At 43.3% G+C, this 26,846-nt stretch overlaps 1 protein-coding gene across 1 annotated transcript in view; it reads right to left on the bottom strand.

Annotated features, from left to right (window-relative positions):
* Positions 1-1,624: 1,624 nt before the first annotated feature.
* The window catches only part of ntn1b (netrin 1b), a 51,556-nt gene continuing 26,334 nt past the window's right edge, over positions 1,625-26,846 (bottom strand). The window contains exons 3-7 of the mRNA XM_085403230.1: positions 24,293-24,481; positions 17,050-17,199; positions 15,897-15,950; positions 13,562-13,636; positions 1,625-3,079 (exon numbers count right to left, since the gene is read on the bottom strand). Coding sequence (XP_085259356.1) covers positions 2,760-3,079; positions 13,562-13,636; positions 15,897-15,950; positions 17,050-17,199; positions 24,293-24,481 — 788 coding nt within the window. The 3' untranslated portion in view covers positions 1,625-2,759. The remainder of the gene's footprint in view (positions 3,080-13,561; positions 13,637-15,896; positions 15,951-17,049; positions 17,200-24,292; positions 24,482-26,846) is intronic.

The raw sequence follows: 26,846 nt of genomic DNA, 5'->3' as shown, positions 1-26,846 counted from the left end.
TGCAGCTTTTTTATTGCAACGATATGTCAAGATCTAAAAGCTTTAAACTCAACATTGATGCGAGCATCTGGTATTGGATCTGACAGCTGCAATGTCTACATCAGTATTTTGTCATTATTTAAAATGTAACCCTTTTTAACTACCTGCTGCATTAAAGGCAAATCTGTGTGTTTACCACTTTACTGTGTGTCAAATCCACTTATTCTTATTCCTCCTGAACTCTTTTCCTGTACTTAGCGTGTAACTACCAAATAAGTATTTGCATGAGCTCTCATACCCAAATTATACTTTTGGGGGGCTGTAATCTAGAGTGTTACCAGAATGGAAAAATCTACAACTTTATATTTGGCAGGACTTTCAGGAACATTTTATTGTGTTAGATTCTTCTTCTTATGTCTTGCAATGCAAAATTCATGTTACAAAGTGGTTTCCAGTTGCAGCTGAAACTTGAAGCAAATAGTAGGAACTGTGTTGTTGTGTCGTGATAGCAAAAGAAGCTTTTTGATCATAAGAGGAAATAGGAGCTAAACATGCAATTTCAGCAACAGATCCTCATTTGTTTGTTTTTCTTTCTTTTCTTTTTCTTTTCTTTTTTTTGCACAGCTTTATTTCAAATTAAATTTCAGGTCTGTTAAGCTGTTCAATAGCCAAACACGCATCAATCATTTTCATTACAGCCGTCTAAAATCCAATGTAAAAGTAAAAAATAAAAGATCGACAGCAAAACACCACAAAAGCCACATTTTTTTGTCATGTGTCATTAAATATATTCATTTTCGATAAACATAATATATTAGTATTACAAGACATTACACAACCATTTGCAATGGACACTGCTAAACAACATTTACAAGCCAATGTATTAACATGAGCAGATAATTATTCTGATATAATATCCATGGAGAACAAAAGTCTGGCGGGCCGTACCTTTCTGCAGATGCCTGCAGGTTGAAAAATGTCGGTACAGCTGAGTGAGCGAAGACTTTGTAAAAACTTTGTAATCAACAAATACATACAGTATGATGCACAGAGTACTGAGGTGTACCCGTGTATTTACGTCAAAGTGTACATGTGTGTATTTGGGTGTTGCTTGTGTGCGCGCGTGTGTGTAAATTCAGTCCAAGTTTCTCTCAGTGTATGTGTGTGTGTGTGTGATTGTGTGTGAGAGAGAGTATGTGTGATCCCCTGGGTGCACAACATGAGAAATTTGTCTGACATTCATTTGTTTGTCTTTTTCTTTTATTAAGCCTCTAGTATTTAAAAAAAAAAACTCTGGTTAATTTCACATGGATAGATCTAGTTAATGTTTTAACAACAACAAAAAAGTAATACTATACAGCTATATAACATGTAGACAATCGGTCATGCCTTTTTGTCCAGTACCAAGTCTTAACGATGAAATTCAGTCCTCAGAAAGTCGTTTTGAGGTGAAGAATATTTTACACAGTGTGCTAAATAAACATCTGTGATATTTTTTTTTTTTTTATCACTCCACAGGTTATTTTCCCACAACATTGAATATTGTGTACAAAGTAAATGTGTACATAATTCACAATCATCATTAGCCAGTCAGCTACAGTAAATAGTGAGCATGCAGTTTGTCAGTGGTATGAGGTTTGCTTGATAGGTCGATATTCTCTCTCTCTCTCCCCCCTTTATTTAATGAGGTGAAATAGTTCACTTCATCAGTTCTCCCACTGGGAAATGCTTGGGAAGTCCAACTTACAATTAGTCCTTTATTAAAGAAAAAAAAAAAACTACATTCTGACTCCACTGTAGTTGTGATTTATACAGGGTTGTTACAGTCCACCAGAAACATCAGCCTATGGAGTCATGAGTGAGGCAAGCGGGGTTTCTACTAGCTATACATTCTATTAAATGGTAAAGGCTTGTTTTTTTCCCTTTTTTGGACAGCACTCTAAAAATGTTGGAACATATTTTATATGTTCTTAAACGTCTGACTAGTAAAAATAAGTGCATGGTTGACAAATCTACTCTACACCTACTTGATGCTACGGCATCGTCTACTAAAAATAATGTCTATGTATCCAAATATGGTTACTTTACATTGCAGAGGTCACAACCACAACATACTGTTGATATATCAATAAGCGCTGAGCAAAGGCTTGCTTGTAGTGAGATCATTGTACAGAAAAATGGCATTTTTTTTCTTGTTTTACTGAGGTAACACTCGCCTATGAGCAAGAATGGCACTATAAGACAACAATTACCATTTTTTCACTTGTATCTGAAACTTTTTTGCTAACGTTTGGCAGGTTGTGGAGAGAAATTACGGCCGTGCTATAAGTCTTCATTGAACTAGACAATGATTTTTACACCACAGTGGAAAAAGATCCTCTGAAGACACAAACAGGGTGACAGAGAAGATGTGTCACTCTTTAAAAACTGAGCAAGGGGCTTTAATAAAAATGCATTGTGGGTAAAATGATCAGGGTGAGACATATCTGTAACACTAGGTGCAAACTCTGCAATAATACAACAAAACAACCGCTGAAAGACAGACTGTTGAATGAGCTCCTTCACAACTGTTCCTAAAGAAGAAAACACTAAACTCTTCGCTCCAGCTCAGAGCAGCAGCACTCAGTCATTTCCACATTTCTCCTACGTATTACCTGTCTCTCTATTTTTAATTCTTCCAGTTTTTTTTTCATCCATCCTTATCCCTCGTCCTTGATTTCATCCCATCAGAGGCCTAATTCTGCCTCTGACTCTTTTTTCCCTCTCCTCTGCAGATACTTTTAGCACTTCCCCCTCTTGTCGCGCTGTTGGAACTTCCTCAGCCTGCGGCCCCACAGGTCCTTCCAAGGGATGAGGAGGCTTCCCTTGTCGGCAACTACGCCGCTCTGCCCAGGGGAGTCGTCGTCTGTACCCAGGAGCAGGTACTTCCTTCCGGGCTTAATCTTGGGACATTTGCAGGCCACGTCCTTGGCGCGCACCCACAGCAGCTGGTCTCCACGACGGATGCGGTGCTCACCTTGTTTGTAGATAGAAATGATGTTGACCGTGAACTTCCACCACTCGCCCGCCTTGTCACCCTTAAGAACGTGCACTTGAACAGCTGGTTTAAGAGAAAAGCACAGGTTAAGTCACCCACAAGAAAAAGTGATTCAAGTCATATAGTAATATAGTAATATAGTGTGGATATCAGCACCCCTTGTACTGCTTAAAATCTAAATATCTGGCTAAAATTACAGATAAATGTCAAATTCTTTACCAAATTCAATGCAAACCAGCAGGGGTGTGTCTACAGCCGAGGTATGGGGTGCACCATTTAACTGAACATATAATCCCCAACACCAATTAAACATTAAAGATGTATACGCAATAATTGCAGCCCAATAATATCCTGAAGAAGACTGTAAAAAGTGTCATGTTACATGAGTACATTTAAGGTACTTTAAGTATATTTCAATATACTAGTATACAGTGAACTATTGGGGCACTTAAAAAGGATTGTATCTTATACTTCTTTTCTACTTTTCAATAAAGTATCCATCAACAAGGCTATTTTCAAATTGTTAAGCAGGTCTGCTTTCCTGATAACAAATATGCAATAGGATGCATGGCTGCATAACTTGAAAATTGTGACTTGTATACATGTTTTCCACATTGAAGTACATTAAAAATTTCTGACTAAATAGTTTGATTTCCTGTGGCCCCTCTGGTGCATTCTCAGTCACTCCCCATTTTAAAAGTCCTGGAAACAACCCAGTGACAGAAAAACATATTGTAACAGTGTCAACTTGTATAATATAATTATAATTATATAATTATATATCAAATCGACTTCTATAAGTATACACTACAGCAAATAGAGCCCTTCAAAATTATTTTAAATGACCACATTTGCCTTGAGATGAATTAGTGAAGTGGAAAAATAGTGGGAATGATTGACAAGCACCTTCTATTTCAACAGCGTTTATATATCATTGCATGAAAGGGTGAATAAAAATGTCTGTTTGAACCCAGTAATCTGCAGCATATCACAGGCCCCTCCCTTCATCTCTGACCTAGGACCTTTCCTTTTCGTGCCCCTGAGCACACTCCCTATTACAGCAACAGTTTCCACAGCACTCCCTGACTCCCTTTGCACTACGCTTTCTGATGTAGAACATCTGAAAGCACGCATCGGCATAAAGGGCACGGAGGCATTTTACTTTTAGGTGGCCAGGCTGGGTTAAAGAGAGAAGAAATAGGATATAGGGTTCTCTAATTCTCTTTTCAAAACATAACTGGCCAAAAAAGAAGTTTTATAGGAAAACACCACATCTGCTAGTAATATAACTTCTGAAACAAATGCTTTTCTTTTTTTTTCTTTTTTTTTTTTTTTTTTTCTTAAATGACATCAGAAACAGCAGTATGCGACATTACGTGATGGCAGAGCTTCAGTTCATCCTTTGTCATTTTTTTTTTTTTTTTTTTTTTTTATTTTTTTTTTTTTTTAATAAATAGGACAGGGGGAATGAATGAGAGAGAGAGGGGGAGAGAAAAAAAGAAAACCAAAGGGGAGAAGAGACGGTGAGAAGGGGGGGGAAGAGAGACAAAAAAAAAAAAAAAAAAAACTCCTGGGTCACCTGTATGGAGAAAAAAAAACAAACAAACAAACAAACAAACAGAGGAGACAGCAAACAACAAAGAGCAACATAATAATAGAGAAAACAAAGCACCATCACAATAAACTAGCTAGTCATAGATATCAGTATTTACTAAGTAATAAACAATATTGTGCAGCACGCAAGATAGACAGCGCACAGTGTGCTTTGAGGCAGCAGCCAAGAAAGCTTTAGTCCGCGTCTGTGAATACCCATGTGTGCATACCTGTGTGGATCAGCATGCTTGCATTCCAAAGGTTTCTCCATGTAATGATCTGCTAGGGAGTGTGGGGGGGCCTCAGCCCCGTCCTCCAGGGTGTGAAGCGGGTATGGAGGAGATCAAAACTCCAGACATCCAGAGGCCCCCAGAACACAAAAGACCATGGAAGACCAACAGAGGGGCAGCCGCGCCACTGTTCCAGTAAGAGCTGAGGAGAGTCCCAGATGAGGGCTCACTCAGCAGCCGCGGAGCAGAAGCCAGGGGGGGTTGCAGTGACGCGCCCGTGAGCTCCGCCGGCCCCCAGCTGCGCCTGAGTGACCGAGCCCTAGGCCGAGAGGCCGGGGGCACCCCACCTCCAAAGGGGGCCCGAGCGAGCCCCAGGCCCCAGGCCCCGACAAGCGGCCGCCAAGGAGTGAGCCGGTGTGTACCCGGACGCCCACCCCCAGACACAAAGAACCACCAACACACCGACACCTGAGGGAGTCCGCCACCGGCAGGGGAAGTGGTGGTGGGTGGAGATAGGCCTCCAAACCTTGGAGGGCCTGAGGTGTCCCCAGAGAGGTGGCGTCTGATACCCAACCTGACATATAGACACAGACATACCGGCACACACAGACACAAACATCCATTCCCACCCTCATGCTCTCATATGCACTCACTCCACACTCAACCAACGTGGAGACAGACATAAAGAGACGCTGTACACATAATCACACTCCCCAAGCGTACTCTACAATCCGGGTCTAGGTACCCTTGCCCCTGGAGGGGGGAATTGCACCCAGACCCAGGTGGTGTTACCCTTTTCCCTGCGGTGGGGAGAGGCAGACCACCCCGACTCCGCAGCAGCAGGGAGGCCCCACACCCCAGACCGCAGTCGGACGGCCAACTCCTCCTACTAGCCCTCCCGCTCCAGCAGGCCGCAGAGAATGGGGGTGGGAGAAGACTCCAAACCTCCCTCCACCCGCTCATTGTAGTGTTGATGCATATGTGTTCTAAGGTGCAATTAAAACCCAGGAGGGCATGGAGCTACCTGCCAAGGAGCAGCAGGTAAGCGCATAGCCCCTCCTGCTAACCCTCAATGACTAAGTGTATTTAAAATTGAGAGGTGGGCAACGACGTCAGGGGTGAGGTATACACCCTGATGGTGATTTGGACTCCGTGATTGTGCCCACCCCCAAGATCCTATATGTATGTGTAATGAGAGTGTGAATAATGTGAATGTCTAAGATGTGGGATAAAATTGAGGCAGAGGCAGCCAGAAGGGGACAGGGGGGGGGGTAGCCTCCTCTGCACCCTGGTGACATACCCCCACTCCAAGGCCCTGCATGTGTGGGTGGTTGTGGAGGAGCGGGAAGAGGGAGGCAGCTGGAGATGGGGAGGGAAGGAAGGGAGGGGCAGGTAACCCCTCCCTGGGGCCAGCTCCCCCGCTGACCCCAGTAGGCACTCCCACCCTCCGCGACCCGCCAGGGAAGGGGGGCCCAGGCCCATCAGACCGGGGCCCAGTGCAGTAGCGCCCCCCGGCTCCACAGAGCCCTGGACAGTCCACCCAACCCCACCACAGAGAAAACTGCACCCACCCCACCAACCACACATCTTCCAGACTACATAAGACGGTAAACGCCCAGGCTGAGATCTTCCTCCACCTCTCCTGTATCTCCCCCTCCTGCAGAGAGTTCCTGAGAGAAGAAAGCTCCTGCCAGATGTGACCATCCCCCCCACCAGTTGAAGAGCCCCCCAGGCGGCTCGATGCACCGGCGGCACCCTGCTCCAGGGCCGGGCCCCCATGCACCCACCCGCCCACAACCCCGGCAACGCACCAACCAGGACCCGAGCCCCCGAGGCCCGGCCCGGGCCCCCGCCCAGAGACGGAGCACCCCCAGAACCTCACGCCCATCCCGGACCCACCCAGGGGCAGCCAGGTTGCCAGGTCAGTAACCCACGTCCGTCAGCACAGACCCTCCCCTAGCCCCGCTGCACGCAGCCGCGAGGAAACAGTCACCTGAGAGCCAACAGAGCCCTCAACCGGACGTGACCGCTACCCCGGGTTGAGCCCCCCAAGGAAGATGCCTCCGGGGAACCCCCCGACGCCCTAAGCCTGTCCCTACCCCCTCACCAATCACAACAGTGAAGGCGGGACCAAACTATGACCCCCCACCCCCACTAGGTGATGGAGCTGATAAAAGGGGCCCAAAGCAATTGATCTGATGTGGTGGCAGAGGCTGTGTCAAGACTAATGTAATCTAATAGATAATTTCTATATTGGTTAGAATTAAGATTATTTTTATTTTTCCAGTTCATGAGGACTGTTTTCTTGGCTATGCATAGGGCAGTGAAGATCATATGGGCTATATTCTTTTCTGAAGTGACATTATCTAAGCTGCCCAACAAACACACTAAGGGGGAAGTTGGAATGTTACATTTCAGACACTTTGATAAGTCTTCACATATCTCGCGCCAAAACTTTTGCACTGGTGGACAGAACCAAAGAGCGTGGATGTAATTGTCTGGTGTATTGCCTTGACAGTGTGAGCAGTTGTTGGAAGATGTAAAGCCCATCTTGAACATCCGATGACCTGTATAGTGCACTCTATGAAGTATTTTGTATTGTATTAATTGCAGACTGGGATTTTTAATTAATTTAAAAGTTTTTAAGCAAATCTGAGACCAGAAGTTTTGGTCTAGGTTGACTGATAAATCTGCTTCCCACTTTGCAGTAGGAAGGGATATTGATTCATCTAATTTAGAAAGTGTTCTGTATATTTTAGATAATAATTTGGGGGATTTAAGAGTAAGAAAATGTGCCGCACTTAGTGGTGTTTGTAATTCAACTTGACTGAGGTTAAATTTCTTTTTTACTATGGATTAAAGAGGCTGGGTTAAAGAGAGAAGAAATAGGATATAGGGTTCTCTAATTCTCTTTTCAAAACATAACTGGCCAAAAAAGAAGTTTTATAGGAAAACACCACATCTGCTAGTAATATAACTTCTGAAACAAATGCTTTTCAACTGGTCTTTCAGGTGTTAGATCTGAACATCTAAACATGGACGTCCTCAGGCTAAATCAGGCCAAACCTGGTAACTATTGGTGCACCACTTGCAAGTGAATTCATACCAGGATGTGACTCGAGCTCCACTCGCTGACGCTTTCTTGTGTAGATTCTCCATCAAACCAAGCAGGTAATTACTGCATCACTAAGATAGCAGCAAGAGCTAAACAGCGAAGACGCCGGAGCTAATATGTCCTTCAAGTCAAGGACTCTTCCTGGGAGGGAGGGTTAGCTTGGTATGCATAGTATATCATCTAAGCTCCAGATTCTCAAAGAGAGGCCCGCGGGTGGTTCATCAAGCAATTATATTCTGCTTTTCACACATCAGTTGAATTATAAAACAGCAAACCATGAATTGGAATCCCTAAATTGTCATCATATTGATGGAGCTTGGATTTAGAAATGACTAACTATAGAGTGCTACTGAGATGTATGGAAAGTTTGTACACTTGTCCTCTTGGTCGATGTCCGTGCAAGCTTCTCCCGTGCCAGTAAGGACGCTTTTTAGCACCTAAACACAATCTAATCTGGACAAGACTTCATTAGATTCCATATAATGCTCATTTGTATACCCAATTTAACGCTGTGTCAGCTAATGCGTTACCTCTGCAGTTTTATAATAATAACAAAATAGGGTTTACTTTCTCTGTTTTTAAAGCAGGTTGGCCTTATAGTCGCCTTTCTGGCTTAACACGATCACTTTCCGTGTTCATCGCCCGTCTTATATCGCTGCCAAGAATGCAGAGAACTGAAGGAGTGGGGTGTTTAAGTATGTGTGTCGATGCATGGTGTGAGCAAATTGCACACAATTTCAGAAGAAAGAAGGTTTGTTGGGCTGAGTAGAGGGAGCTCTCACAGCCCCGCCATTCATCGCAGCCCTCTCCTTCATCCAGACACATAAAGGGTGTGTGAGGAGGAGGAGGGGGAGGAAAGGAGGGGCCACTATTTGTCTTCGCAGCCACAGAAAAAGTTCCAGCAGAATCGGGATGTGTTTCCGACCTCATGAGCTGTCCGGGTTCTGCTCCCAGAGCCCCATCCAACTTCGCAGCGTGAGAATCCAGTGGAGATAGCGCTCTCCTCCCCAGAGCTGCTGTGCTCGACTCATTGGAGGAGACTCTGTCAGGCGCAGTCTCTCTGTCAGGGTCTGCCTCTCTCTCTTTCTCTCTCAAGTATGTTTTCAGTCTTTGCGACGTATTCAAACACACACAAATCCACACACACCTTCTGCCACTTGGTTTGAGCTAAATAGACAGCACAGAGGGAACGGGAGCACGGGGTCAAGCAATCTATTACAAAATAGCGCACACTGTTTGGTGAGGCAGACTGTGAGAGGAAGTGTGAGATGATCCTGCAACTCGCACAATGGCTGCCAACCGAGCCTCCCTCTCACAGCCAAACTTCCCACTGGGTTTATCTTCTTTGGGTGTGCTGCGACTTGACACTGCGTGCCACCAACAGGCGAGGGCTAATGAAATTAGAGCTCACTTAATTACCGTGCAGAGGCCCCTGTCCCCTCTGGTTATCAGCTGAGTGAATGATCAGGGACCTGTTACCCTCGGGTGAGCGAAGAGAGGTGGCCAGCTAGGCTGGGAGGCCCTGCCTTTGAGCACCATCCCGGAGCGTCGGTAAACACGCGGCCCTTTGATTCATTGTCCTCCCTGTGGCAGGGAGAAGGGAGGGTATGTGTGTGCAGAGGAGGGTGTCAGGCGAGAATATAATCCCTTTATGTCCTCCGTCTCCGTAGCTACGGCAATGATGAAAAACAAAAATTGAATAAACAAAACATATTTCTTTTTCTCCGGGGTGGCAATCCGTCACCGTCTGGTTAATTTACCACCTGTTTGCGCCCCGAGGAATGCTCTGTGCCGGCGGAGTGCACAACTGTGTTTAAACAGAGGGCCCCTTCCCGTGACCCCCGGGGGGCCTGCATCGCCACTCACACATGGGGGTGCCCCCCCCTCTCCGAAGAACAGAAAAGAGACTCAAAAACCCCACAAAAGCGAGGCGACAGGCCTGAGAAATGAATTAGACCACGGCAAAGGAAATGCATGCTAAGCAATGATGTCTGCCATAATGTCCCAGTGCCGCGCCGCCAGAATCATCTGCTTCCAGAGTTTTTTTCCGCTTTTTTTTTTTCCTTTTTCTTAATGAACGTGGCAGATTTTTAGCTGCACGGCCTGTCTCAGCTCCAGTAACTAAGACTTAAGTCAAGGGAAATATGAATAATAGCTAAATTTGGCTCAGTAGCAAAATGTCACAAATGGACTGAATTATTGTCTTCCCAACTGTAACGGGCAGGGGCGGGGGGTCAAATACAGTTGGGCAATTTACAGTTGGATGCTGTTTAAAGTGTAACTGATGACGTTTCACCAATGATTTTGATTGAAAGACGCATTAGTCAGCTCTGACAGAGATCAACGTAACTGGAAAGGAACGGCTCTCAGCAGCCCTGATCAGGACAAACTTTTTGCAGCAACCAGTTTTTGCATGAATTGACATGAAGTTAGTTTTAGTGAGTTAACTAAAAACTGGGTGGTTTACCTTTTCCGGATAATGTGCTGAAACTTTTTGTGTATCTGTCTCTGTTGTTAACAAATGTGGTTCCAGTGATAACAGATAATGGATAACAGTGTGACTGATTAGCATTGCTGAAAATCTGCATTGAATCATTTACCATGTAGATGAAGGGAGAGATAGAGTGAAATTAAATAACTGCATATGTTATTTTGTCTATTTTATCACCCCACCACTGTGTGGTTGTGGTTTCTGCTTCATAATGGACCTGCATCATTAATCATCAAAACATCAAATATCCTGCAGCCAGTTTTAACACAGTGATAGTGATATTTATATACACCTGGCACTGCCGTGTTAACGGTTTGTTGCAGCCGCTTCGTGTCCTGCACATTCACTGACGACATAATTTGATTTCTGTGTATTTTGGCCTCCCTTATAGTTTGTGATTTGCTCTGAAATTGCAGTAGGTTTTGCAAAAAGCTTCAGAATAACCAGCCTGGGCAAAGCGTATGTGAGTGTGCATGTTTGTGCATCTCTTTGTCTTTTACAAACTCTGCTGCAGGGGTGCAAAGCTGCTATAATTTTAACATAGTTCAGACATCCATACTGTGATTCTTTTACAACTGGTTGTATATATATGGCTTTTACCCAGTACAAAATAGTGAGAAAGCAATGCATCCTAAACAGTTCCTAATCTTCACATCTAAGCATTACTTTCTGTGAGATATAATAACTAACCTCATGTTGTGTTTCAGCCTTTTAAAATCACCAAAGTGATTAGATCACCCTTTTTGGATGTCAAGAACAATATCAGACTCACATCTGCATTGTAAATTTTTAGCTGGAGCCAAAAGCCAGTTAGCTTAGCTGGCTATTAAGAAGAAAAAAAAAGCTAATTTGTGGAAAACAAAAATCACAAATTATAATGTGCATGAAGTGATCAAATTAAATTCAGGCAAGTCACAAAGTGAAGCTTAGTCACTATCCCAGAAGATCAGCTAGCATCAGCAAATTCCATGTTGGATATCTATTTAAGCTGCTGTAGCCTGCACATAATCGCAGTGCATTTGCATGCCACTTTGCAACCCACCTGAACACCAGCCCCACCTTTTGTGCTGTGACTGACTTAATCAGTATCAGGTCTGTTGATTCCTGTTTTGTCTTGCTGCTTCCCCCTCCTGCTTTCAAAGTATTTGTGTCAAAAATGGTAACAGATCCACTGCCAAATCCAAATTACCGTGCATGGAAATAACAATCTTCCTTTAACTATAATGATTGATTAAATTATTAAATTTCCAGTTTTCGGCCAAAGTAATCTATTGCAAGCCAAGCTCAACTCAAGCCAGACTTTCTTCACGTTAGCTGGCTCCACAAAACCTAAAACCCCAGTAAGAGACAACCGTGATGGTTGGGCTTACGAAGCCCCAGCTTTCTCTTGTTAGGCTTTGTGTGTGCTCACATAAAGTGAGACTTCTGTCTAATTTAGTCAAAAGAAACAGCTTGCGTAGGGCTGTGAAAAAAACTCAGTTATTTTGGCAAAAAGCAACAGAGGTGCTACAAAAAAAAGGCCAGATCAAAGTAAATTTCACATTACTGACTAAATATTCACTACTAATACTAATAGGCCATAATGGATTAAAATCTTGCAGTGCCCACAATGTCCCTCTGCTCAAGATGGCACATGTGCAGGTGCACCAGACGTTTTCTCATGAAATTGAGCTCTACGGCATCAACTGGACCCATTGTGTTTATAGGCAGCGAAATGGTGAGCATGACCCAAAGAACACCATCCTCTCAGTCAAGCACGGAGGTGGAAACATTATGCTTTTGGACATTTTTCTGCTTAGGGTACAGGATGACTTAAATTAAAGGGCAAATGTATCCTGAAATGGATGGGTCTTCCAGCACGATAGTGACAGAAAACATACCAACTAAGGAGTGGATAAAGAAGAAGCACAATACGATCATGTAGAAAATTTGTGCGCTTCCAAGCAACAGCAAAGAAAACGAAAGGATTTAGAGTTTCTGTAAAGATCAGTGGGCCAAAATCCCACCTGAGATGTGTTCAAACCTGGAGAATAAGTACTAAGTGATGTTTTGCTTGAGGATCAAATACTTATTTCAATCAATGAAATGCAAACAAATGTATAACTTTTAAGTAATGTGGGTTTTTTTTTATGGTTTATTGATTGATATTCTGTCTCTTTGCATCAAAATGAAACTACCATAAAATATTTGACACTGTGCATTTCTTTGAAAGTGAGCAAATTTGCATATTCAGCAAAGGACCCTTTCATTACTTTCTCCACTGTATAGTTCCAAATGTTTGTATACGTACTTTAAATACTTTTTTGTTACAATATGACGTTTTTAACATATCATACTTTTGCTGACATATTAATTTTGTCCCATACTTTTCTCATACCTCACACTTTTTGATGACTGGTTCTAATCATGTAAGACCAGTAACTCGCACCAGTGTGCCAGTTGCAGCATCATCTGACCATCCACATTTGCGTTCAGGTATGGATCCTGTACGCATTTACATTTTCAAAACATCCTCTATTTCCTAACAAACACACTCTTTTAACACAAACATCTGGTATGAAGTCAGGCTGAGTGTGGTGACTGGCCAACTATTTTTATATCGCTATAGCCACGCAACTGCACAAGCAACTTTAATAAGTGACTTAATCAAGGTTAAACACCCACGGTGACCCATGCTAATGGTAATTCTGATGTATACGCACCTTCAAACGAGTCTCTATTGTACTCATGAGGGATAAGAAAAAGAAATATGTCACAAGCGTGATGCGATCAGATCAGCTGAATCAGCATAATAAATGAGCAATTACAACTTGACAGAATGTTGGCTGACGGTCACACATCTTGAAAAGCTTAATTTTCAGAAGAGTGCTTTTTTTTTATAAACCTTTTTTTTCCAGGGGTCAAACATGTTAACTTGAGTGCATGGAAACTCTCAGAGAGAGCAGAGATGGTTTTATATTAGTGGACGTGTTCTAAGGCTATTTAAAATAACCTAGCAGTAAAGCACAAAGACCAGCTACATGGTGTGGACTGGCTATGCTCCGGATCAGATTAATTGAGACATTTGACCTTGTGACATCTGGCGGGGCATGTTCCTGTGTGCTGGGCTCACTCACCGTAGTCTTTTTTACAGTATTTCTTCAACGTGATCTTCATTTTGCCCTTGGAAACTTTACAGTGAGATTCACAATCTGAGGAAAAGAAGACAGAGAAGGGGAAGGAGTTTACGAAAATGTTTTAAATTTACATTCGCAGCATGTGAGCATCGTCAGACAGGGCTTCAGATGGATGACCTTCACATTTAGTCCCTTACGTCACGCTCCTTGTGCCCCCGGGGTCTTAAGGATGCTTTCAAAGTGCCACTGTGAAGCAGATTACAGCTTACACAGATCCTCCTGTGTCCGTCAACACGCTCCTACCATACGCCTCCCATGTTTTTCCATTCCAGCCCGTTCCCTCGTCACTGTCCTGGCATCCCTTATGTCAGCTCTGAGGGCTGCTGAGGTCACTCGTGCACAAGAGAAGGTCGCAGGGGGGGGAATTAACCGGAGACCTACCAGACATTAGTGGGGACCCTTAGCACACTCTAAGCCACATGAGGCGAGAATGTGAATACTCTATAAGGCTGGCCGGGGCTAAATGTTCTGGATCCCTCCAGAGAGTAGCAGTGACAGAGAAGCTCACAGACTTATGATTAATGTCTCAGCAGCGTCCCCCCCCCTGCACTTTTACCTCACTGTATGTGAACGTGGGTTTGAGCGCCATGGGGCTTTATCGATGGCCACTCTGGTGTGCTGTCACCCCGCCAGGTACCTTTTGTAATGAGGAAGGTGGTGGTGGGACCAGAGGCCAAACTGAAAATTGAAATCATTTGTTCCCTCCACTTTCCACTGACTGACACAAATTGGAAGCAGACCATCTCCAAGTGTACCCCCGCCGCCTCCTCCCACTTCCCACTCTGCCTCTCACAGAGCAATAAGCCTTGTGCTCCTTTCTCTGGGGGGATGGGGGGGTGGGGGGTGGGAAAGCTGGGCTGGGCAGTCTGAAGAGAAAGGAGGGGGGCAATTGAGAGAGAGGGGGAACCTTTCAGCTTGCCTGAATATGGACAAACTTCATTATTTCTTCCAGCCCTCTGTCCAGTCTTCCCCTTTCTTCCCCATTATACTCTGTGTGAATGAGGTTGCCTGGGTAATGATGGAGAAAGAAAAAAACACCCCTCTCCTCCCTCTCAAAAAAAAAGGAGAGAGAGAGAGGGAGAGGAAAAAAGAGCGGTTTGGTACGTGGGATGAGGATTGAATTCATGTATGTAGAGAAAGCATTTCTGCTGGAATTCCTGGCTGGTTTCTGGGTTGGCGGGAAAAATAAGAAAAGAGGAAATCCCAAAGTAAATGAATCTGACGAGTCCATATCGAGCGTGCCTGATTTCCATGTAAATGAAGTGGTGGTGGTGGTGGGGCTCTTTATCTCCTGCAGGCCCCTGGGGGCCTTCATCATACCTTTCTTTGATAGCTGACGTTGCCCATTAGCCCCTTAGTGCAATTGCTGCTGTGGGCCATTACACCCACGGCACTCATTAAGGTCCAATCTCCTGCTGTGAGGACAAACGCCCCCTTTGTGTATCTCTGCAGCAGTGCCACGTTCTTTCTGCGGGGTCCCCAGGGACCACACTGCTCCTAATTTGGAGGGTGGTGTCTGTTTGGAGTCTCTGACAGGAATCCAAACTCCACACAGCCTCGGCAGTCACTATAGCAGGAAGTGGGGCTCGCAACAAAGCACGCTGAAGTCAGTGGCGCCACTCTCGTCAGACGCTGATCGATGATCAGAGGTGACTCAGCCTATTTAAACAAACCTGGATCACGGTGAAAACTCATTAATATGCTGAAATTTATTTAAGCTGCTGTTGGTTATTTAAGAATAATTTGAAATAGGACAGAGCTTCCCCAAAAACTGCTGCACATACTAGCGTGGCACATGATCCAATGCCAGCAGCCTGACATGGAGATTCTTGTCAGAGCACATGAACAATAGGTTCAGGCAGAGCTTCACTGCTGGTACAGCCAGCCTTGATTGAAATACAAACTGGTGCAAATGAAGCATGTAATCAGATTAGGGCCGAAACCCCGGGGAGGCTGCTGGGCAGGCTGGGAATACGGGCAACAAGGCCACAGGGAGCACTGGCAAAATATCTGGAGTTTACATCAGCATCAGTCTGACCTCGCCGACGTGCGTTTAGCTGAGGAGCGTGGAAAGATGTGCGTGTGCTCAAAATGCACTTCTGATTTCACGCATGGAGGAACAGTTGGCTTAGTTAAAAAAAAATCCCACCCACGGTGATACATTAACATAGCTGAATTAATATAAATGAAAGGGCAACAGCAGCTTGAAAACAGAATATGTAGTAAAAAAAAATTATTATTTTAAAAACGACACAAAATCTCTTTGGTTACTCACCTGTCGGCTCCTCATAGCTGCTGTAAGTCGCTGTCGGAGATGCAGCTGGGATCTCTGTGACAAAGTAAGGAGCACAGTGAAGAGACAATTTTCTCTGCCGCCATATTGTTCTGTATATTGAATAACGATAATTCCAACTGTGAGAACATGAAGGAATTTCCAAGTGCCGTCGGACACGAAGCTGATTTTGACACACAGATGTACTGAAAAGATTTCCTATTAATGTCCTGCTCCCTCCTGACTCTGGTATGTTGTAGGTACAGTGAGCCAAGGCCGCTGGTCTCGTTAAACTCGGAGCTGGCAGCGATTTAGATATACACAAAAATTTAATATCATACTATTAAAACCAAAAGACATTATCTGAAAAAGTTACAAGAAACCAAATCCATTCTACTCTACTAACTGAGTCTCTTCCAGCTTTTACACCACATTTGTAACTGCCCCAGCAAAATTAAAGAGATCCTGGTCCAGCTGGTTTGCACTTTGAAATTATCTCTGTGAATTCTGGCCAAACACTCTGATTCTTACTGTACAAACACCACTGCTCCACTTCCACACATGGGCTTTATCAGAAATGTCAACCCTGTTAGCACAGGGGACAATCATTAGGGTGTATACGTCCACCGTGGACGTTGCTGTTGTCTTATCTGTTCATACCAGCCACCTACGATGTCCCGAGCTAAAGCAGCTACTAGTGACCCATCTTTGCTTTTGTGAGACGTTGGTGTTTACTGCCAAGGGCCTGGAATCTGCCAGGGGTAGATACAGCCAATAAACATATCAGCCATCAATCCCTTGGATTCATTCCGGGGGATTTACTGCGAGTTAACGGCCTCGAAGGCAAACAAGGCCATATTAGTCAAGCTGTAATCGTCTGTTTATCCAGACTCAGGCTTAAACAGCCAAATATCTATCCAAAGTGATGGAACAAGGGGACAAAAATAACATGGGATGAGAGACAGAGAGCAATGGATTCATGGATAAAAAGGCACGGTCTGTCCTTTTCAGGTCCTCTCTGTGAGGCAACCTGGGTGTCACCACCTCCAATTAGAGGTGTAGGAGGTGATCTGGTTAAAGGTGTGCTTGTAGCAACATTTAAAATGAAAAAGAAACACAATATTTGATAAATGAAAGTGGTAGAAGTAGCCCTTACTGATACAGGGGGCTATGGGAGAGCGGCTCTGCTGGTAGCCCTTGGCACAGCGGTTGCAGGTGATCCCCGTCACGCCGTCCTTGCAGGGACACTGGCCTGTTGTCTGATTACACGTCTTCCCTGCTGCTCCAACTGGATGGCAATCGCATGCTAAAGAGGGAAGAAGAGCACCAAGCTAAACTGTACACAAGTAAACAACTTGCAAGTTAAAAAAGAAAAAGAAAGGAAACACGAGCGGTTAAAAGTAAAAAACAGATATCAGCTTACAAATGACTACAGCATGTCTCGGGCCTGTCCTCTGCTGACTCTACATATTCTATACAATAAAAAAGTCATCTTAGCACTAAAACCTAGTAAGAAATCATTCGCATTAGAGGAGGCTGTGTTTTGCTTCCAGACCATCACAGATGGGGAACTGGGCCCTGCACCAGCATAAAACCTCAATCAAATTACACTGCTTCCCTCCGCCCATTACGACCATAAGATTCTTCATTAGGTCTGCTTTGGAAGGCACGCAGAAGGGTAAATAACTTGATTAATTACAGTGTTTCACTTTCACCGCGCAGCACGACACCAAATGTTTGGCGTGTGCGCGTCGCGGATGTGTCTGTGCGTGAGGGCAGGGAGCTCCTCGCGAGTCGGCTTTGAGTCCTCTGCTTCGGTGCGATCAGACAGGCTGTGCGCTCTTCAGATTGAGTTTCCAATGTAAAGCCTTTTGGCAAAAGGGCTCCTTGCAAATACTGCCTGAATAATGTTTCCCAGTAATGGACGAGTGGAACGCACTTCAAAGTGTGTTTAAGCTTTTAGTTGGGAGGATCGCACGTTAAATGTGAGAAATTTGTTCTGTGTGTGTGTCACTGCCAAACTTTTACTATAAAGCCAGTGTTTGAAGTTGAAGCCCAACCTCCCTATTAGTCCTGCATGTGTACCAGCAGAGTCATTCGAAATTTGCTTGAAGTGGTCCAGTAGACGTTGCTTTTTACTTGGAATTTATGGAGCTTTATGAACATTAGGGGATGCTTATTAAATCTTTCTTTAAGAAAGCCTAACGTCTTTGTTTTTCTTCTGCCTCATTCGTATCATATAAAAGCTTCTGCCAGTTTGCTGAAATAAAACCAAATGGTGACATTTTTAGGGATCTACCTCTTTTCCCCTCCAAGAAATCAACACCAGTGTGTTTTTCACATAAATCCAAGGGATGGTCGTTTAACGGAAACCATAGCTGCAATAAAATGATCATCACATAAGCTAACGATAAAAATTAACAATGCGATGGAGAGATGTTTTGTTTCAGTCGAAACATTTCAACCAGCTTAGTTTTCTTTTGACTGCTACTGTATGTTTGCATGTATATACTGCAAAATATCAGTTCATACAAATAAAATTTCAAGCTAGTATGGGAACAAAGCTAAACTGTAACTTCTGGTTTCTGCTCCACAAGTAATTAAACCTCATTTCAAAATCCTATTGACTTTATGACAACACTGATTAAAATCCAGGCTTGGAAGAGGTCTTTTGTCAACAAATGCTGTGAGACTTGCTTCATATGTCTGGATAAAGGCTGTAATCAAAGACTCAAACAATCCAACTTCGTTATTTATTCAATAATTCAGGTTTTTGCAGGAGTTAATTAACAAAATTTCCCATGAGCAACAGACCACAGGGAGTTAAATGTCACTTTGACAAAAGAGTTCATGAGCAGGTTGTGGCTTTGCTTCAGATACTAATAACAGCAGGATGGAGACAAGCATGTTGTCGTTTTCAGGGCGCAGAGAGTAAAGCCAACAACTAAAAGACATTGAAATATGACTTTGGAGGAGAGCTTTGGTGAATTTTATGGATATAACTTAAGATCCAGGGCAAGCAATAGAAGCAAGTATCTGGATGATGACTTTAAAATTAAAGTGGCTCTAATTTATTTTGCTGCAGTGTAAAAAAAAGAGAAAAAGCCTAATTTTTTCATGAGAGATTGTAATTTTATTATGGTGTTTAAGTGGATTAATGAATCTTCCACACACTAGGACAGAGTTGCTAATTGTAAGAGGAAACTCTCTTTAGCACATTTGAGTACACTCATGCTTTAAAGGTACTTACACAACATTATGACCAGGAGAAGTGAATAACACTGATTTTCACTTCATCCTGGCACCTGCGAACATTATGTACTCAAAGTTTATGTGTTAGAAGGAGGAAAATTGGGCAAATGTAAGAACTTGAGAGAGTTTGGCAAGGACCAAACTGTGATTGCTACATGAGTAGGTTAGATCATCTCCAAACCTGCAGCTCTTATGGGATGTTCTCGGTCTGCAGAGGTCAGTATCTTTGAAAGTGGTCCAAGGAAGGAACAGTGGTGAACCAGTGACTGGGTCATGGGCGGGCAAGGCTCTCTGATAGCATGAGAGTAGCAAAGGCTGACCTGTGTGGCCTGATCCAACAGATGAGCAACTGTAGCTCAAATTGGTGATTCTCATAGAAAGGCATCAGAATACATCACGGTTTGTTGTGTATGAGGCTGCATAGCTGCAGACAGGTCAGGGTGCCCACGCTGACCCCTCCCCACCACTGAACACACCAACAATTGACATATGAGCATCAGAACTGCAGCACTGAACAATGGAAGAAGGTAGCCTGGTCTGATGAATCACATTTTCTTTACATCACGTAAATGACTGGCTATGTAGAAACACCTGACACCTGCACGATGGGAAGAAGGTAAGCCAGCAGAGGCAGTGCAATACTTTATTTAATATTCTGGTGGAAAGCATTGGTCCTGCCATCCATGTGGATGTTACTTTGAGACTTCAGCATTGTTGCAGGCCATGTACACCCTATCATGGAAACAGTACTTTCTGGTGGCTGTGGCCTCTTTCAGTAGGATAGTGGACCCTGCCACGAAGCAAAAATGGTTCAGGAATGATTTGAGGAGCACAACAAAAAGTTTGATGTTTCCTCCATTTGCGTTAAAGCCTGTTGTTAGTTTTGGAGAGTTTTAAGCTATTTCAGTATTTAAACAGAAGAATTTACCATCAGTACCTTTAAAGATGGCTGCACAAGGTGACGAATGACATCTTTAATAGTTCAAAGTAGAAATTGGGGTTCTTCCAAGTCTAGTTTACATCTCCTGTAGCTCGGTGGTGTCAGATTTGTCAATCATGCTGCTTACCTCTGTTGTTGTAGGTGAAGTAAGCCTCATTAGCTTAAGCTGGCTAGCAGTGCAGTTACTCATTGCTAATGAGGGTCTTTAAGTCTGCCACTAATATGAATGTCTTAATCTTGTAAAATTATTTCAGACTTCTATCAAAGAAAGAATTCAGCTAAAGATTCAGAGTGATCATTATAGATGTGCCTAAACTGCCTGCTAACAATAACACTAACGCTGAAAGCAAGTAAGCATATTTCCTAAATATTATTTTTCTGAATCATATTTATTTAAGTAGTTGTAGACTTGACTCGAAACTCTTTAAGGTTTCCAAATCAATATTTGATCTAAAACTGTGTAAGCGGAAGGATAGGCTAGACTGTATATTAACCACTGGAAAACTACAGTACTATTGCCCTCATTACAGGTGTTAAATACCGGAAACATGACTTAATTTCATGAATGGTTACTGAATGGTTTAGGAGGGAAGGGGGGGTACGATGCAGTGAACCATGTACCAGTTCCATCTCTCTGGACTCACCGTGCCTAGTTAAATACTTCTAGGCTGCCAACCGTAGGAGGTAATTCGAGAAAAAACAAACTGTTAGGGGCGGGCGGCGTGCGCTGTGGTTCTCCATGAGCCACGTTTACACTGCGCTTGATGAGGGGTGAAGTTGTTAATCTGGGAAATAAAGCATGAGGCATTCCATGTAGCTATTGGAAAAGTAGGCACAGTATAAGGAAGAGCCTGTTTTTTTTCCCACTAAACCTCCAAGCAAATTATTGGGAGGAATGTTTTTTGTTGAGATGTGAAGTATTTTGGGGGGTGGAGGGGGAGCAGGCGGGCGCAGGAACGGAGAATGAAAGCAGACTTCCTCCTGGCTGTGTTGGCGCTGCGCTGTATTTCCTGTCCAACAACAGCAGAGTGGGATGGTTGGCTGAATTGAACAATAAATATAGCGGTTTTTAACTGATGTCACATCACCGTGTTTTTGTCACCTGAGGAGTAAGGCAGCAATCAGGCTGTTTGGGTTTGATTCCAGAGCAATGAGCAGCACACGTGAAGGGGATGGGAAGAAGGGCTTCAAGTGTTCAGGTTACAGTACAGCTGTTTGTAAAGACTTTGGAAAGATGTATGGGTGTTGCTTCACCATTAGGCGCAGTGAGAACCTCTGTTAAAATAACCTGCTCTTAGCTCTGACCCCCTGAACTGAACAACTCCCCAAATATAGCCTGAGAAAATGTTTATGCTGGCAGACTGAAACAGTGAACCATTCGTCATGTTTTAAGCTAAGTGCGCAGATGATCTATCAGGCTTCAGTTCGCCTCATGCAGCAAGCTCTGTTTGAGGGTGTCTCTGATATAAAACGCCTCTATAAAACGCATTTGTGGGCTCGGCTTCTCGTGCATTCGCTTTCCTTTCATGCGAGCTGGAGAAGTCTGAGTGAATTAGGAGAGGAAGCTGTTGTGGCATGCAGTAGGAAATATCACGTTGCTGTTCCGGTGTTTTGATAGCCAGCGGTGTACCAAGGATAGGGGCACCAGAGGATAGGCATTTCAAGACTTTGTCACCAGCCAATCAGAGCTCAGCGGTGGATGTGGCTGAAGACCACACTATGAGCATCTATCCAGAGTTTCTCATTTGTCATTAGTGTGTGGGAAGAGGTTGGAGATTAAATGCACAGAGGCAGGGTGAAATATTGTTTAAACAAAGCATGCTGAGGCACTGCTGTAAAGTTAGTAAAAAATTACATTATTTGTTATCCAGACTTTCCATCCAAAAGGCAAACTTTAGCCCGACTGATTACAGAAATAAAGAACAATGGTCCATGCACTCTTACTGTACATATCTCACACAGGACTGTTTGTGCATCTGTTGAGTATTTTGCTAGTGCATGTGACTGAGTGACAGCAGTTTGTTTGCTCAGGGCCTCTGAGCCTGTCTTTACTCCCAGAGGAGCTGCAAGACAGAAGGAGCTCAGCTTTTGTCCCCCACGCACATTAATCCTCTGCAGCTCGACGTATGTGCTCACACCTGTGTGCGCGTGTTGTTTTTCCTTTCTCCCCGTCCACATGCGTACGTGCATTGGAAGTATGAATGGAAGAGAGGGACGATTAGCGAGCTGTTTTCACCGCTCCACTCAGTGGATCAGCTCGCACCTTTGCTTTGTTATGTTTGTCTTGTCAGGGATTCACTGAGAACCTCAAATATCTGGGGAGCTGCAGGGGTCCTTTCATCGACACCAAGACAGGTGTGTGCTTTACTCGAAACTTTTCAACGAATTCTTGTCATACCTGAGCATGGTGAAGAGTGAGTGTATAAACTATTACAAAGAGCCTGGTTTTGGAGGTTACAGTTTCTATAAAAACTACATCTTTCCTTTTTTTTGTGATTTTTGTAGGCATTTTTTTGTAGTATTTCTTGGCCAAATTTGTATTACTTAACTTAAGTTTCATTTATTTTTTTGGTAGCATCTCTTTTAAAGGGCTGGGATTTCTGGATCCAAACATAGACTGTATATAAAAGATAGTCGCATACCCAGACATTGGTGGTGTGGGCATGTGGTGGTTTTTTCACACTTTTTTTGGAGCCAGAAATACCAATAGTCAATAACAATATGATTCTGGGTCATACCTAATAAAAGTCTATTTTGGAGGGTTATCTGGGGAATCCTCACTGGCTAACAACTTGCAATTTCGCAGTGAGATCTGACACACACTGGCTTCAAAAAACCACGTCAGAAACACCCACCTCAACGTTTCAAAACAGGACTTCACAAACCAGTTGGTGACTTCTTGTAGCTGCTTTCATCTTATGCCAACGGGATACTGAACACTGACTCGATGGATGTTTTTTTTAGACAACTTAGATCAGCGGTCCCCAACCTTTTTTGCGCCATGGACCGGTTTATGCCCGACATTATTTTCACGGACCGGCCTTTAAGGCAGCGGTCCCCAACCCCCGGGCCTCGGACCGGTACCAGTCCGTGAGTCGTATAGTACCGGGCCGCGAGAGTTGAGGCTCAGGTGTGAAATGTATGGTTTTTATCGGTTTTCAGCGTTATTTTGTTATCATTTTTATCGTTAACTCGGTTTTCCTGGGTCTTTTCACGTGTGTTATGAATAAATCTTCTGTTTTTCGGTACCGGTACTAGTTTTATTTTGTTGTATTTATCCGCGACACCTTAAAGGCCGGTCCGTGAAAATAATGTCGGGCATAAACCGGTCCGTGGTGCAAAAAAGGTTGGGGACCGCTGCTTTAAGGTGTCGCGGATAAATACAACAAAATAAAACTAGTACCGGTACCGAAAAACAGAAGATTTATTCATAACACACGTGAAAAGACCCAGGAAAACCGAGTTAACGATAAAAATGATAACAAAATAACGCTGAAAACTGATAAAAACCCTGAAAACGATACATTTCACACCTGAGCCTCAACTCTCGCGGCCCGGTACTATACGACTCACGGACCGGTACCGGTCCGAGGCCCGGGGGTTGGGGACCGCTGACTTAGATAATGACATTCAGATAATGTTGGGCTTTTATAATCCAAAGCACACCAACGCCGAAAACATGCTCAAGAGGTCCAGGTCAGTGGTACAGGTGAGTTGAGGTGACACCTAGTGGACATCTCTTTTCAAGCAACCACACCTGAAAGCCCTCAATTTTTGGCTTTAAGCCTTTTTTTGTGCAGCTTACAAGATATGAGATTTTTAGATGTTGCTTACTTAAATCTGTTTCGCCGGCTCTGTAGTGTGGTGGTTTTAAACATTTGCCTAACAAGCGAAACATCCCCAGTTTCATCCCAGGCAGAGATACAAATCCCTTTGGGGATATGTGAGGAAGAGTATCCGGTGTAAAAATCTGCCAAATCAAACACATGGAGCTACCTGCTATGCCAAACCTCGTGATAAGGCAGCAGCCAAAAGTCGCTTACTCAAGTCTGTTTTAAACTGTTGTGTTTCTACTTGTATACATTGTACCAAGCACAGCATTTTTTTTCCTTTTGGAAGACACCTTCAACATGTGTCCAAAGGTTGGTCTTAGAGAAAGACTGAGGATCATTCATATTCCAAGAATTACACCATACCATCCTGTTACCTTTGCAAGCTCTGCGGTGAGAGATGGATTTGGTCATGTCCCTGTAGTAACCCTCCTTGCAGTAGTGACAGTGGCGTCCTGCTGTGTTGTGGCGACAGTTGAGACAGACTCCACCGCTTCTACGGCCGGACAGCTTGTACAGCTCCATGTTAAAACGACAGCGGCGGGCATGCAGATTGCAGTGGCAGGCTGAGTGCATAGAGAGAGAAAGAGAGAGGGAGACTTTCATCACTAATGCAGAAACTCCTACCTTGACATTTTGCAGCTGGGCTAAGCATAATAAGTTCATTACTTAGTTTATTGAATTTAAACAACCCTTTGTGGTAATGCCATTGAAAACCGTTCAGTTTTTCTGATTTTCATGTTTTCACTTTGGTTGAGTGGTTACACAGTCCCCTGTCGTTTGACACACTCTAAACCCGTGGACACGCAAAACCAAATGCGGTGTCATCAAGCTAGAAAACAACGCTGTTTTTCTTAGCTCCTGAAAAGGTGACGTTTTAGAAATATGAGCTTGTTATCTGACAGTGACGAACTCGGCACACAAGTTTAAAGACTTACCAAATTGCAATTATGAGGCAGCCAAATTCAGTCTGAGAAAATGCACTTTCTTAAAAAACATCACAGAGTTCAATCTCCCAGTATGGGTTCGTCAGAGTAAGACGAGGTTATTGAAACAGATGGTGTGCTGTGGTCTGGATTGGAAATAATGAAGCCTCTAAAAGAAACGTCCTGGTTCAAGCTCTGTGTTGCTGGGCCACCTGCTTGTGAATTTAACCTCTGAACTCTGGTGATGTCTGGCAGGAAAACTTTCTTCCGCTCTCCCACGCATCTGAGAGACTTGTTAATATCGACCCCAAGATACATATTGCACTGATGCATTAAATAAAGAATTCATTTTTGAAATCATAGCTCGTGTGAATAAAAATGACATTGTACCTGTTTAATTTATCACACTTTTGTCACTGGTCACACAGTTCAATTCAATTAGCTATTAGATTATTAGCTATAACAAGAAGTGTATCAGAACAAGTATTATTAAACCAAGTACAAGTCACTGAAATGACAGTAATACTTGGTTTAAGCAATTAACAAGCTAGCTATATTGACCTGTGAGCTTGGCTCAAAACACACAAGTGACACAAAGTGTGTTTCCTCCAAGAGCCACTTGAGGCTGCTTCCAAATGTTGAGCAGAAAATTAAGCATGGGGAAAATAAGCATAGGCTAGTACAAGTGTACAGTGTTGATTTTGTATAAATACTTCATTAAATTCTATGAAAATTGTCATAACACTGAGGTATTTATGTCCTAACTAAGCTAACGTGCTAGAGCTAGCATTAACTAATACTGTTTACCTTTCTGGCTCTACCTCCTTGTCCAAAGTAAAAATAAAAAAACAAATAAAAATCAAAATGGCAAGTCAAAACTTTATAAGCATAGTCCATTAAATACATACGGAGCCCCGCAGGGGACATGGGAGAAAAAAAATTAAGACGGACTTTTGCGAGATCTCGCAAAACAAAAGGGATAGATAGATAGATAGATAGATAGATAGATAGATAGATAGATAGATAGATAGATAGATAGATAGATAGATAGATAGATAGATAGATAGATAGATAGATAGATAGATAGATAGATAGATAGATAGATAGATAGATAGATAGATAATCATCTTCTCTTCGCCCTTCACCGGACATTCAACCCATATTTGATAAATGAGCAGGATGAAGGCAAATGTGCTTGTTTTCTTTCTAAACCTCCGAGGGCCTGGCGTCCACATATGTGGACATCACATTTTGGGTTATCTAGACCACAATACAAAATTCTGCTCTACGAGGGCCTGATATCTACTTACGAGGATATTGTACTGCCACTGTTCTATTGCAATTTTAAACAAATGTCCTCATATGTGGATCTCAGGCCCTTGTAGAGTATCATCAGGTCCCAATCAGCACAAATAGCAAAGGGAAATTAAAAATGCATGCCATGAAAGAGTTCGGGTCATGGAAGGTTAAGGCAGTCGTCTTTATTTGTTTCACCAAAACGTCACCAGACTAAAGTTTCAGCATAATGTCGGCAGACAGTACATGATTGCTGTAATCTCTGTTTCAGTGTTAGTGCTGGTTTTTCACTTTGGCTTTACTGTATGCACGTCCCTTTTCATTCAGCCCATTTCTTACCGTTCCTTCGCAAACACTGGCTCATGTTTCTGCACATTTGCTTTTCATTTCTTGTTTTGGTGCAAATAACATCTTTAAGGAGTTGCATAATCTTTTCCATTGTTTCCACTAACAGCTCTCTTGCTGGGGCCACGCTTCCTTTCAATTAGCCAGGTAGAACAGCTTGTTTTAACATATTTAGATTTGTGCAGGTATTTGTTTCAGACTCGCAGAACACAAAGTGATTCCACAATTCTTCCTCTACTTGGAAAATATATGTGATGAATTAACCTAATTTAATTAAACTTGTTTGATTCATGCGTCACACATTTCAAACTTTGTTTTGTGTCATATTTGTGCTCGCTCTATTTGCTACAAAGTGGTCCTTCAG

This window comes from Rhamphochromis longiceps, linkage group LG4 (genome assembly GCF_057381845.1).
Source record: "Rhamphochromis longiceps isolate RC_006_pf linkage group LG4, R_longiceps_female_GT1.1, whole genome shotgun sequence".
In the NCBI taxonomy this organism is placed as follows: Eukaryota; Metazoa; Chordata; class Actinopteri; order Cichliformes; family Cichlidae; genus Rhamphochromis; species Rhamphochromis longiceps.
This window is presented reverse-complemented; position numbering and strand designations above follow the sequence as displayed.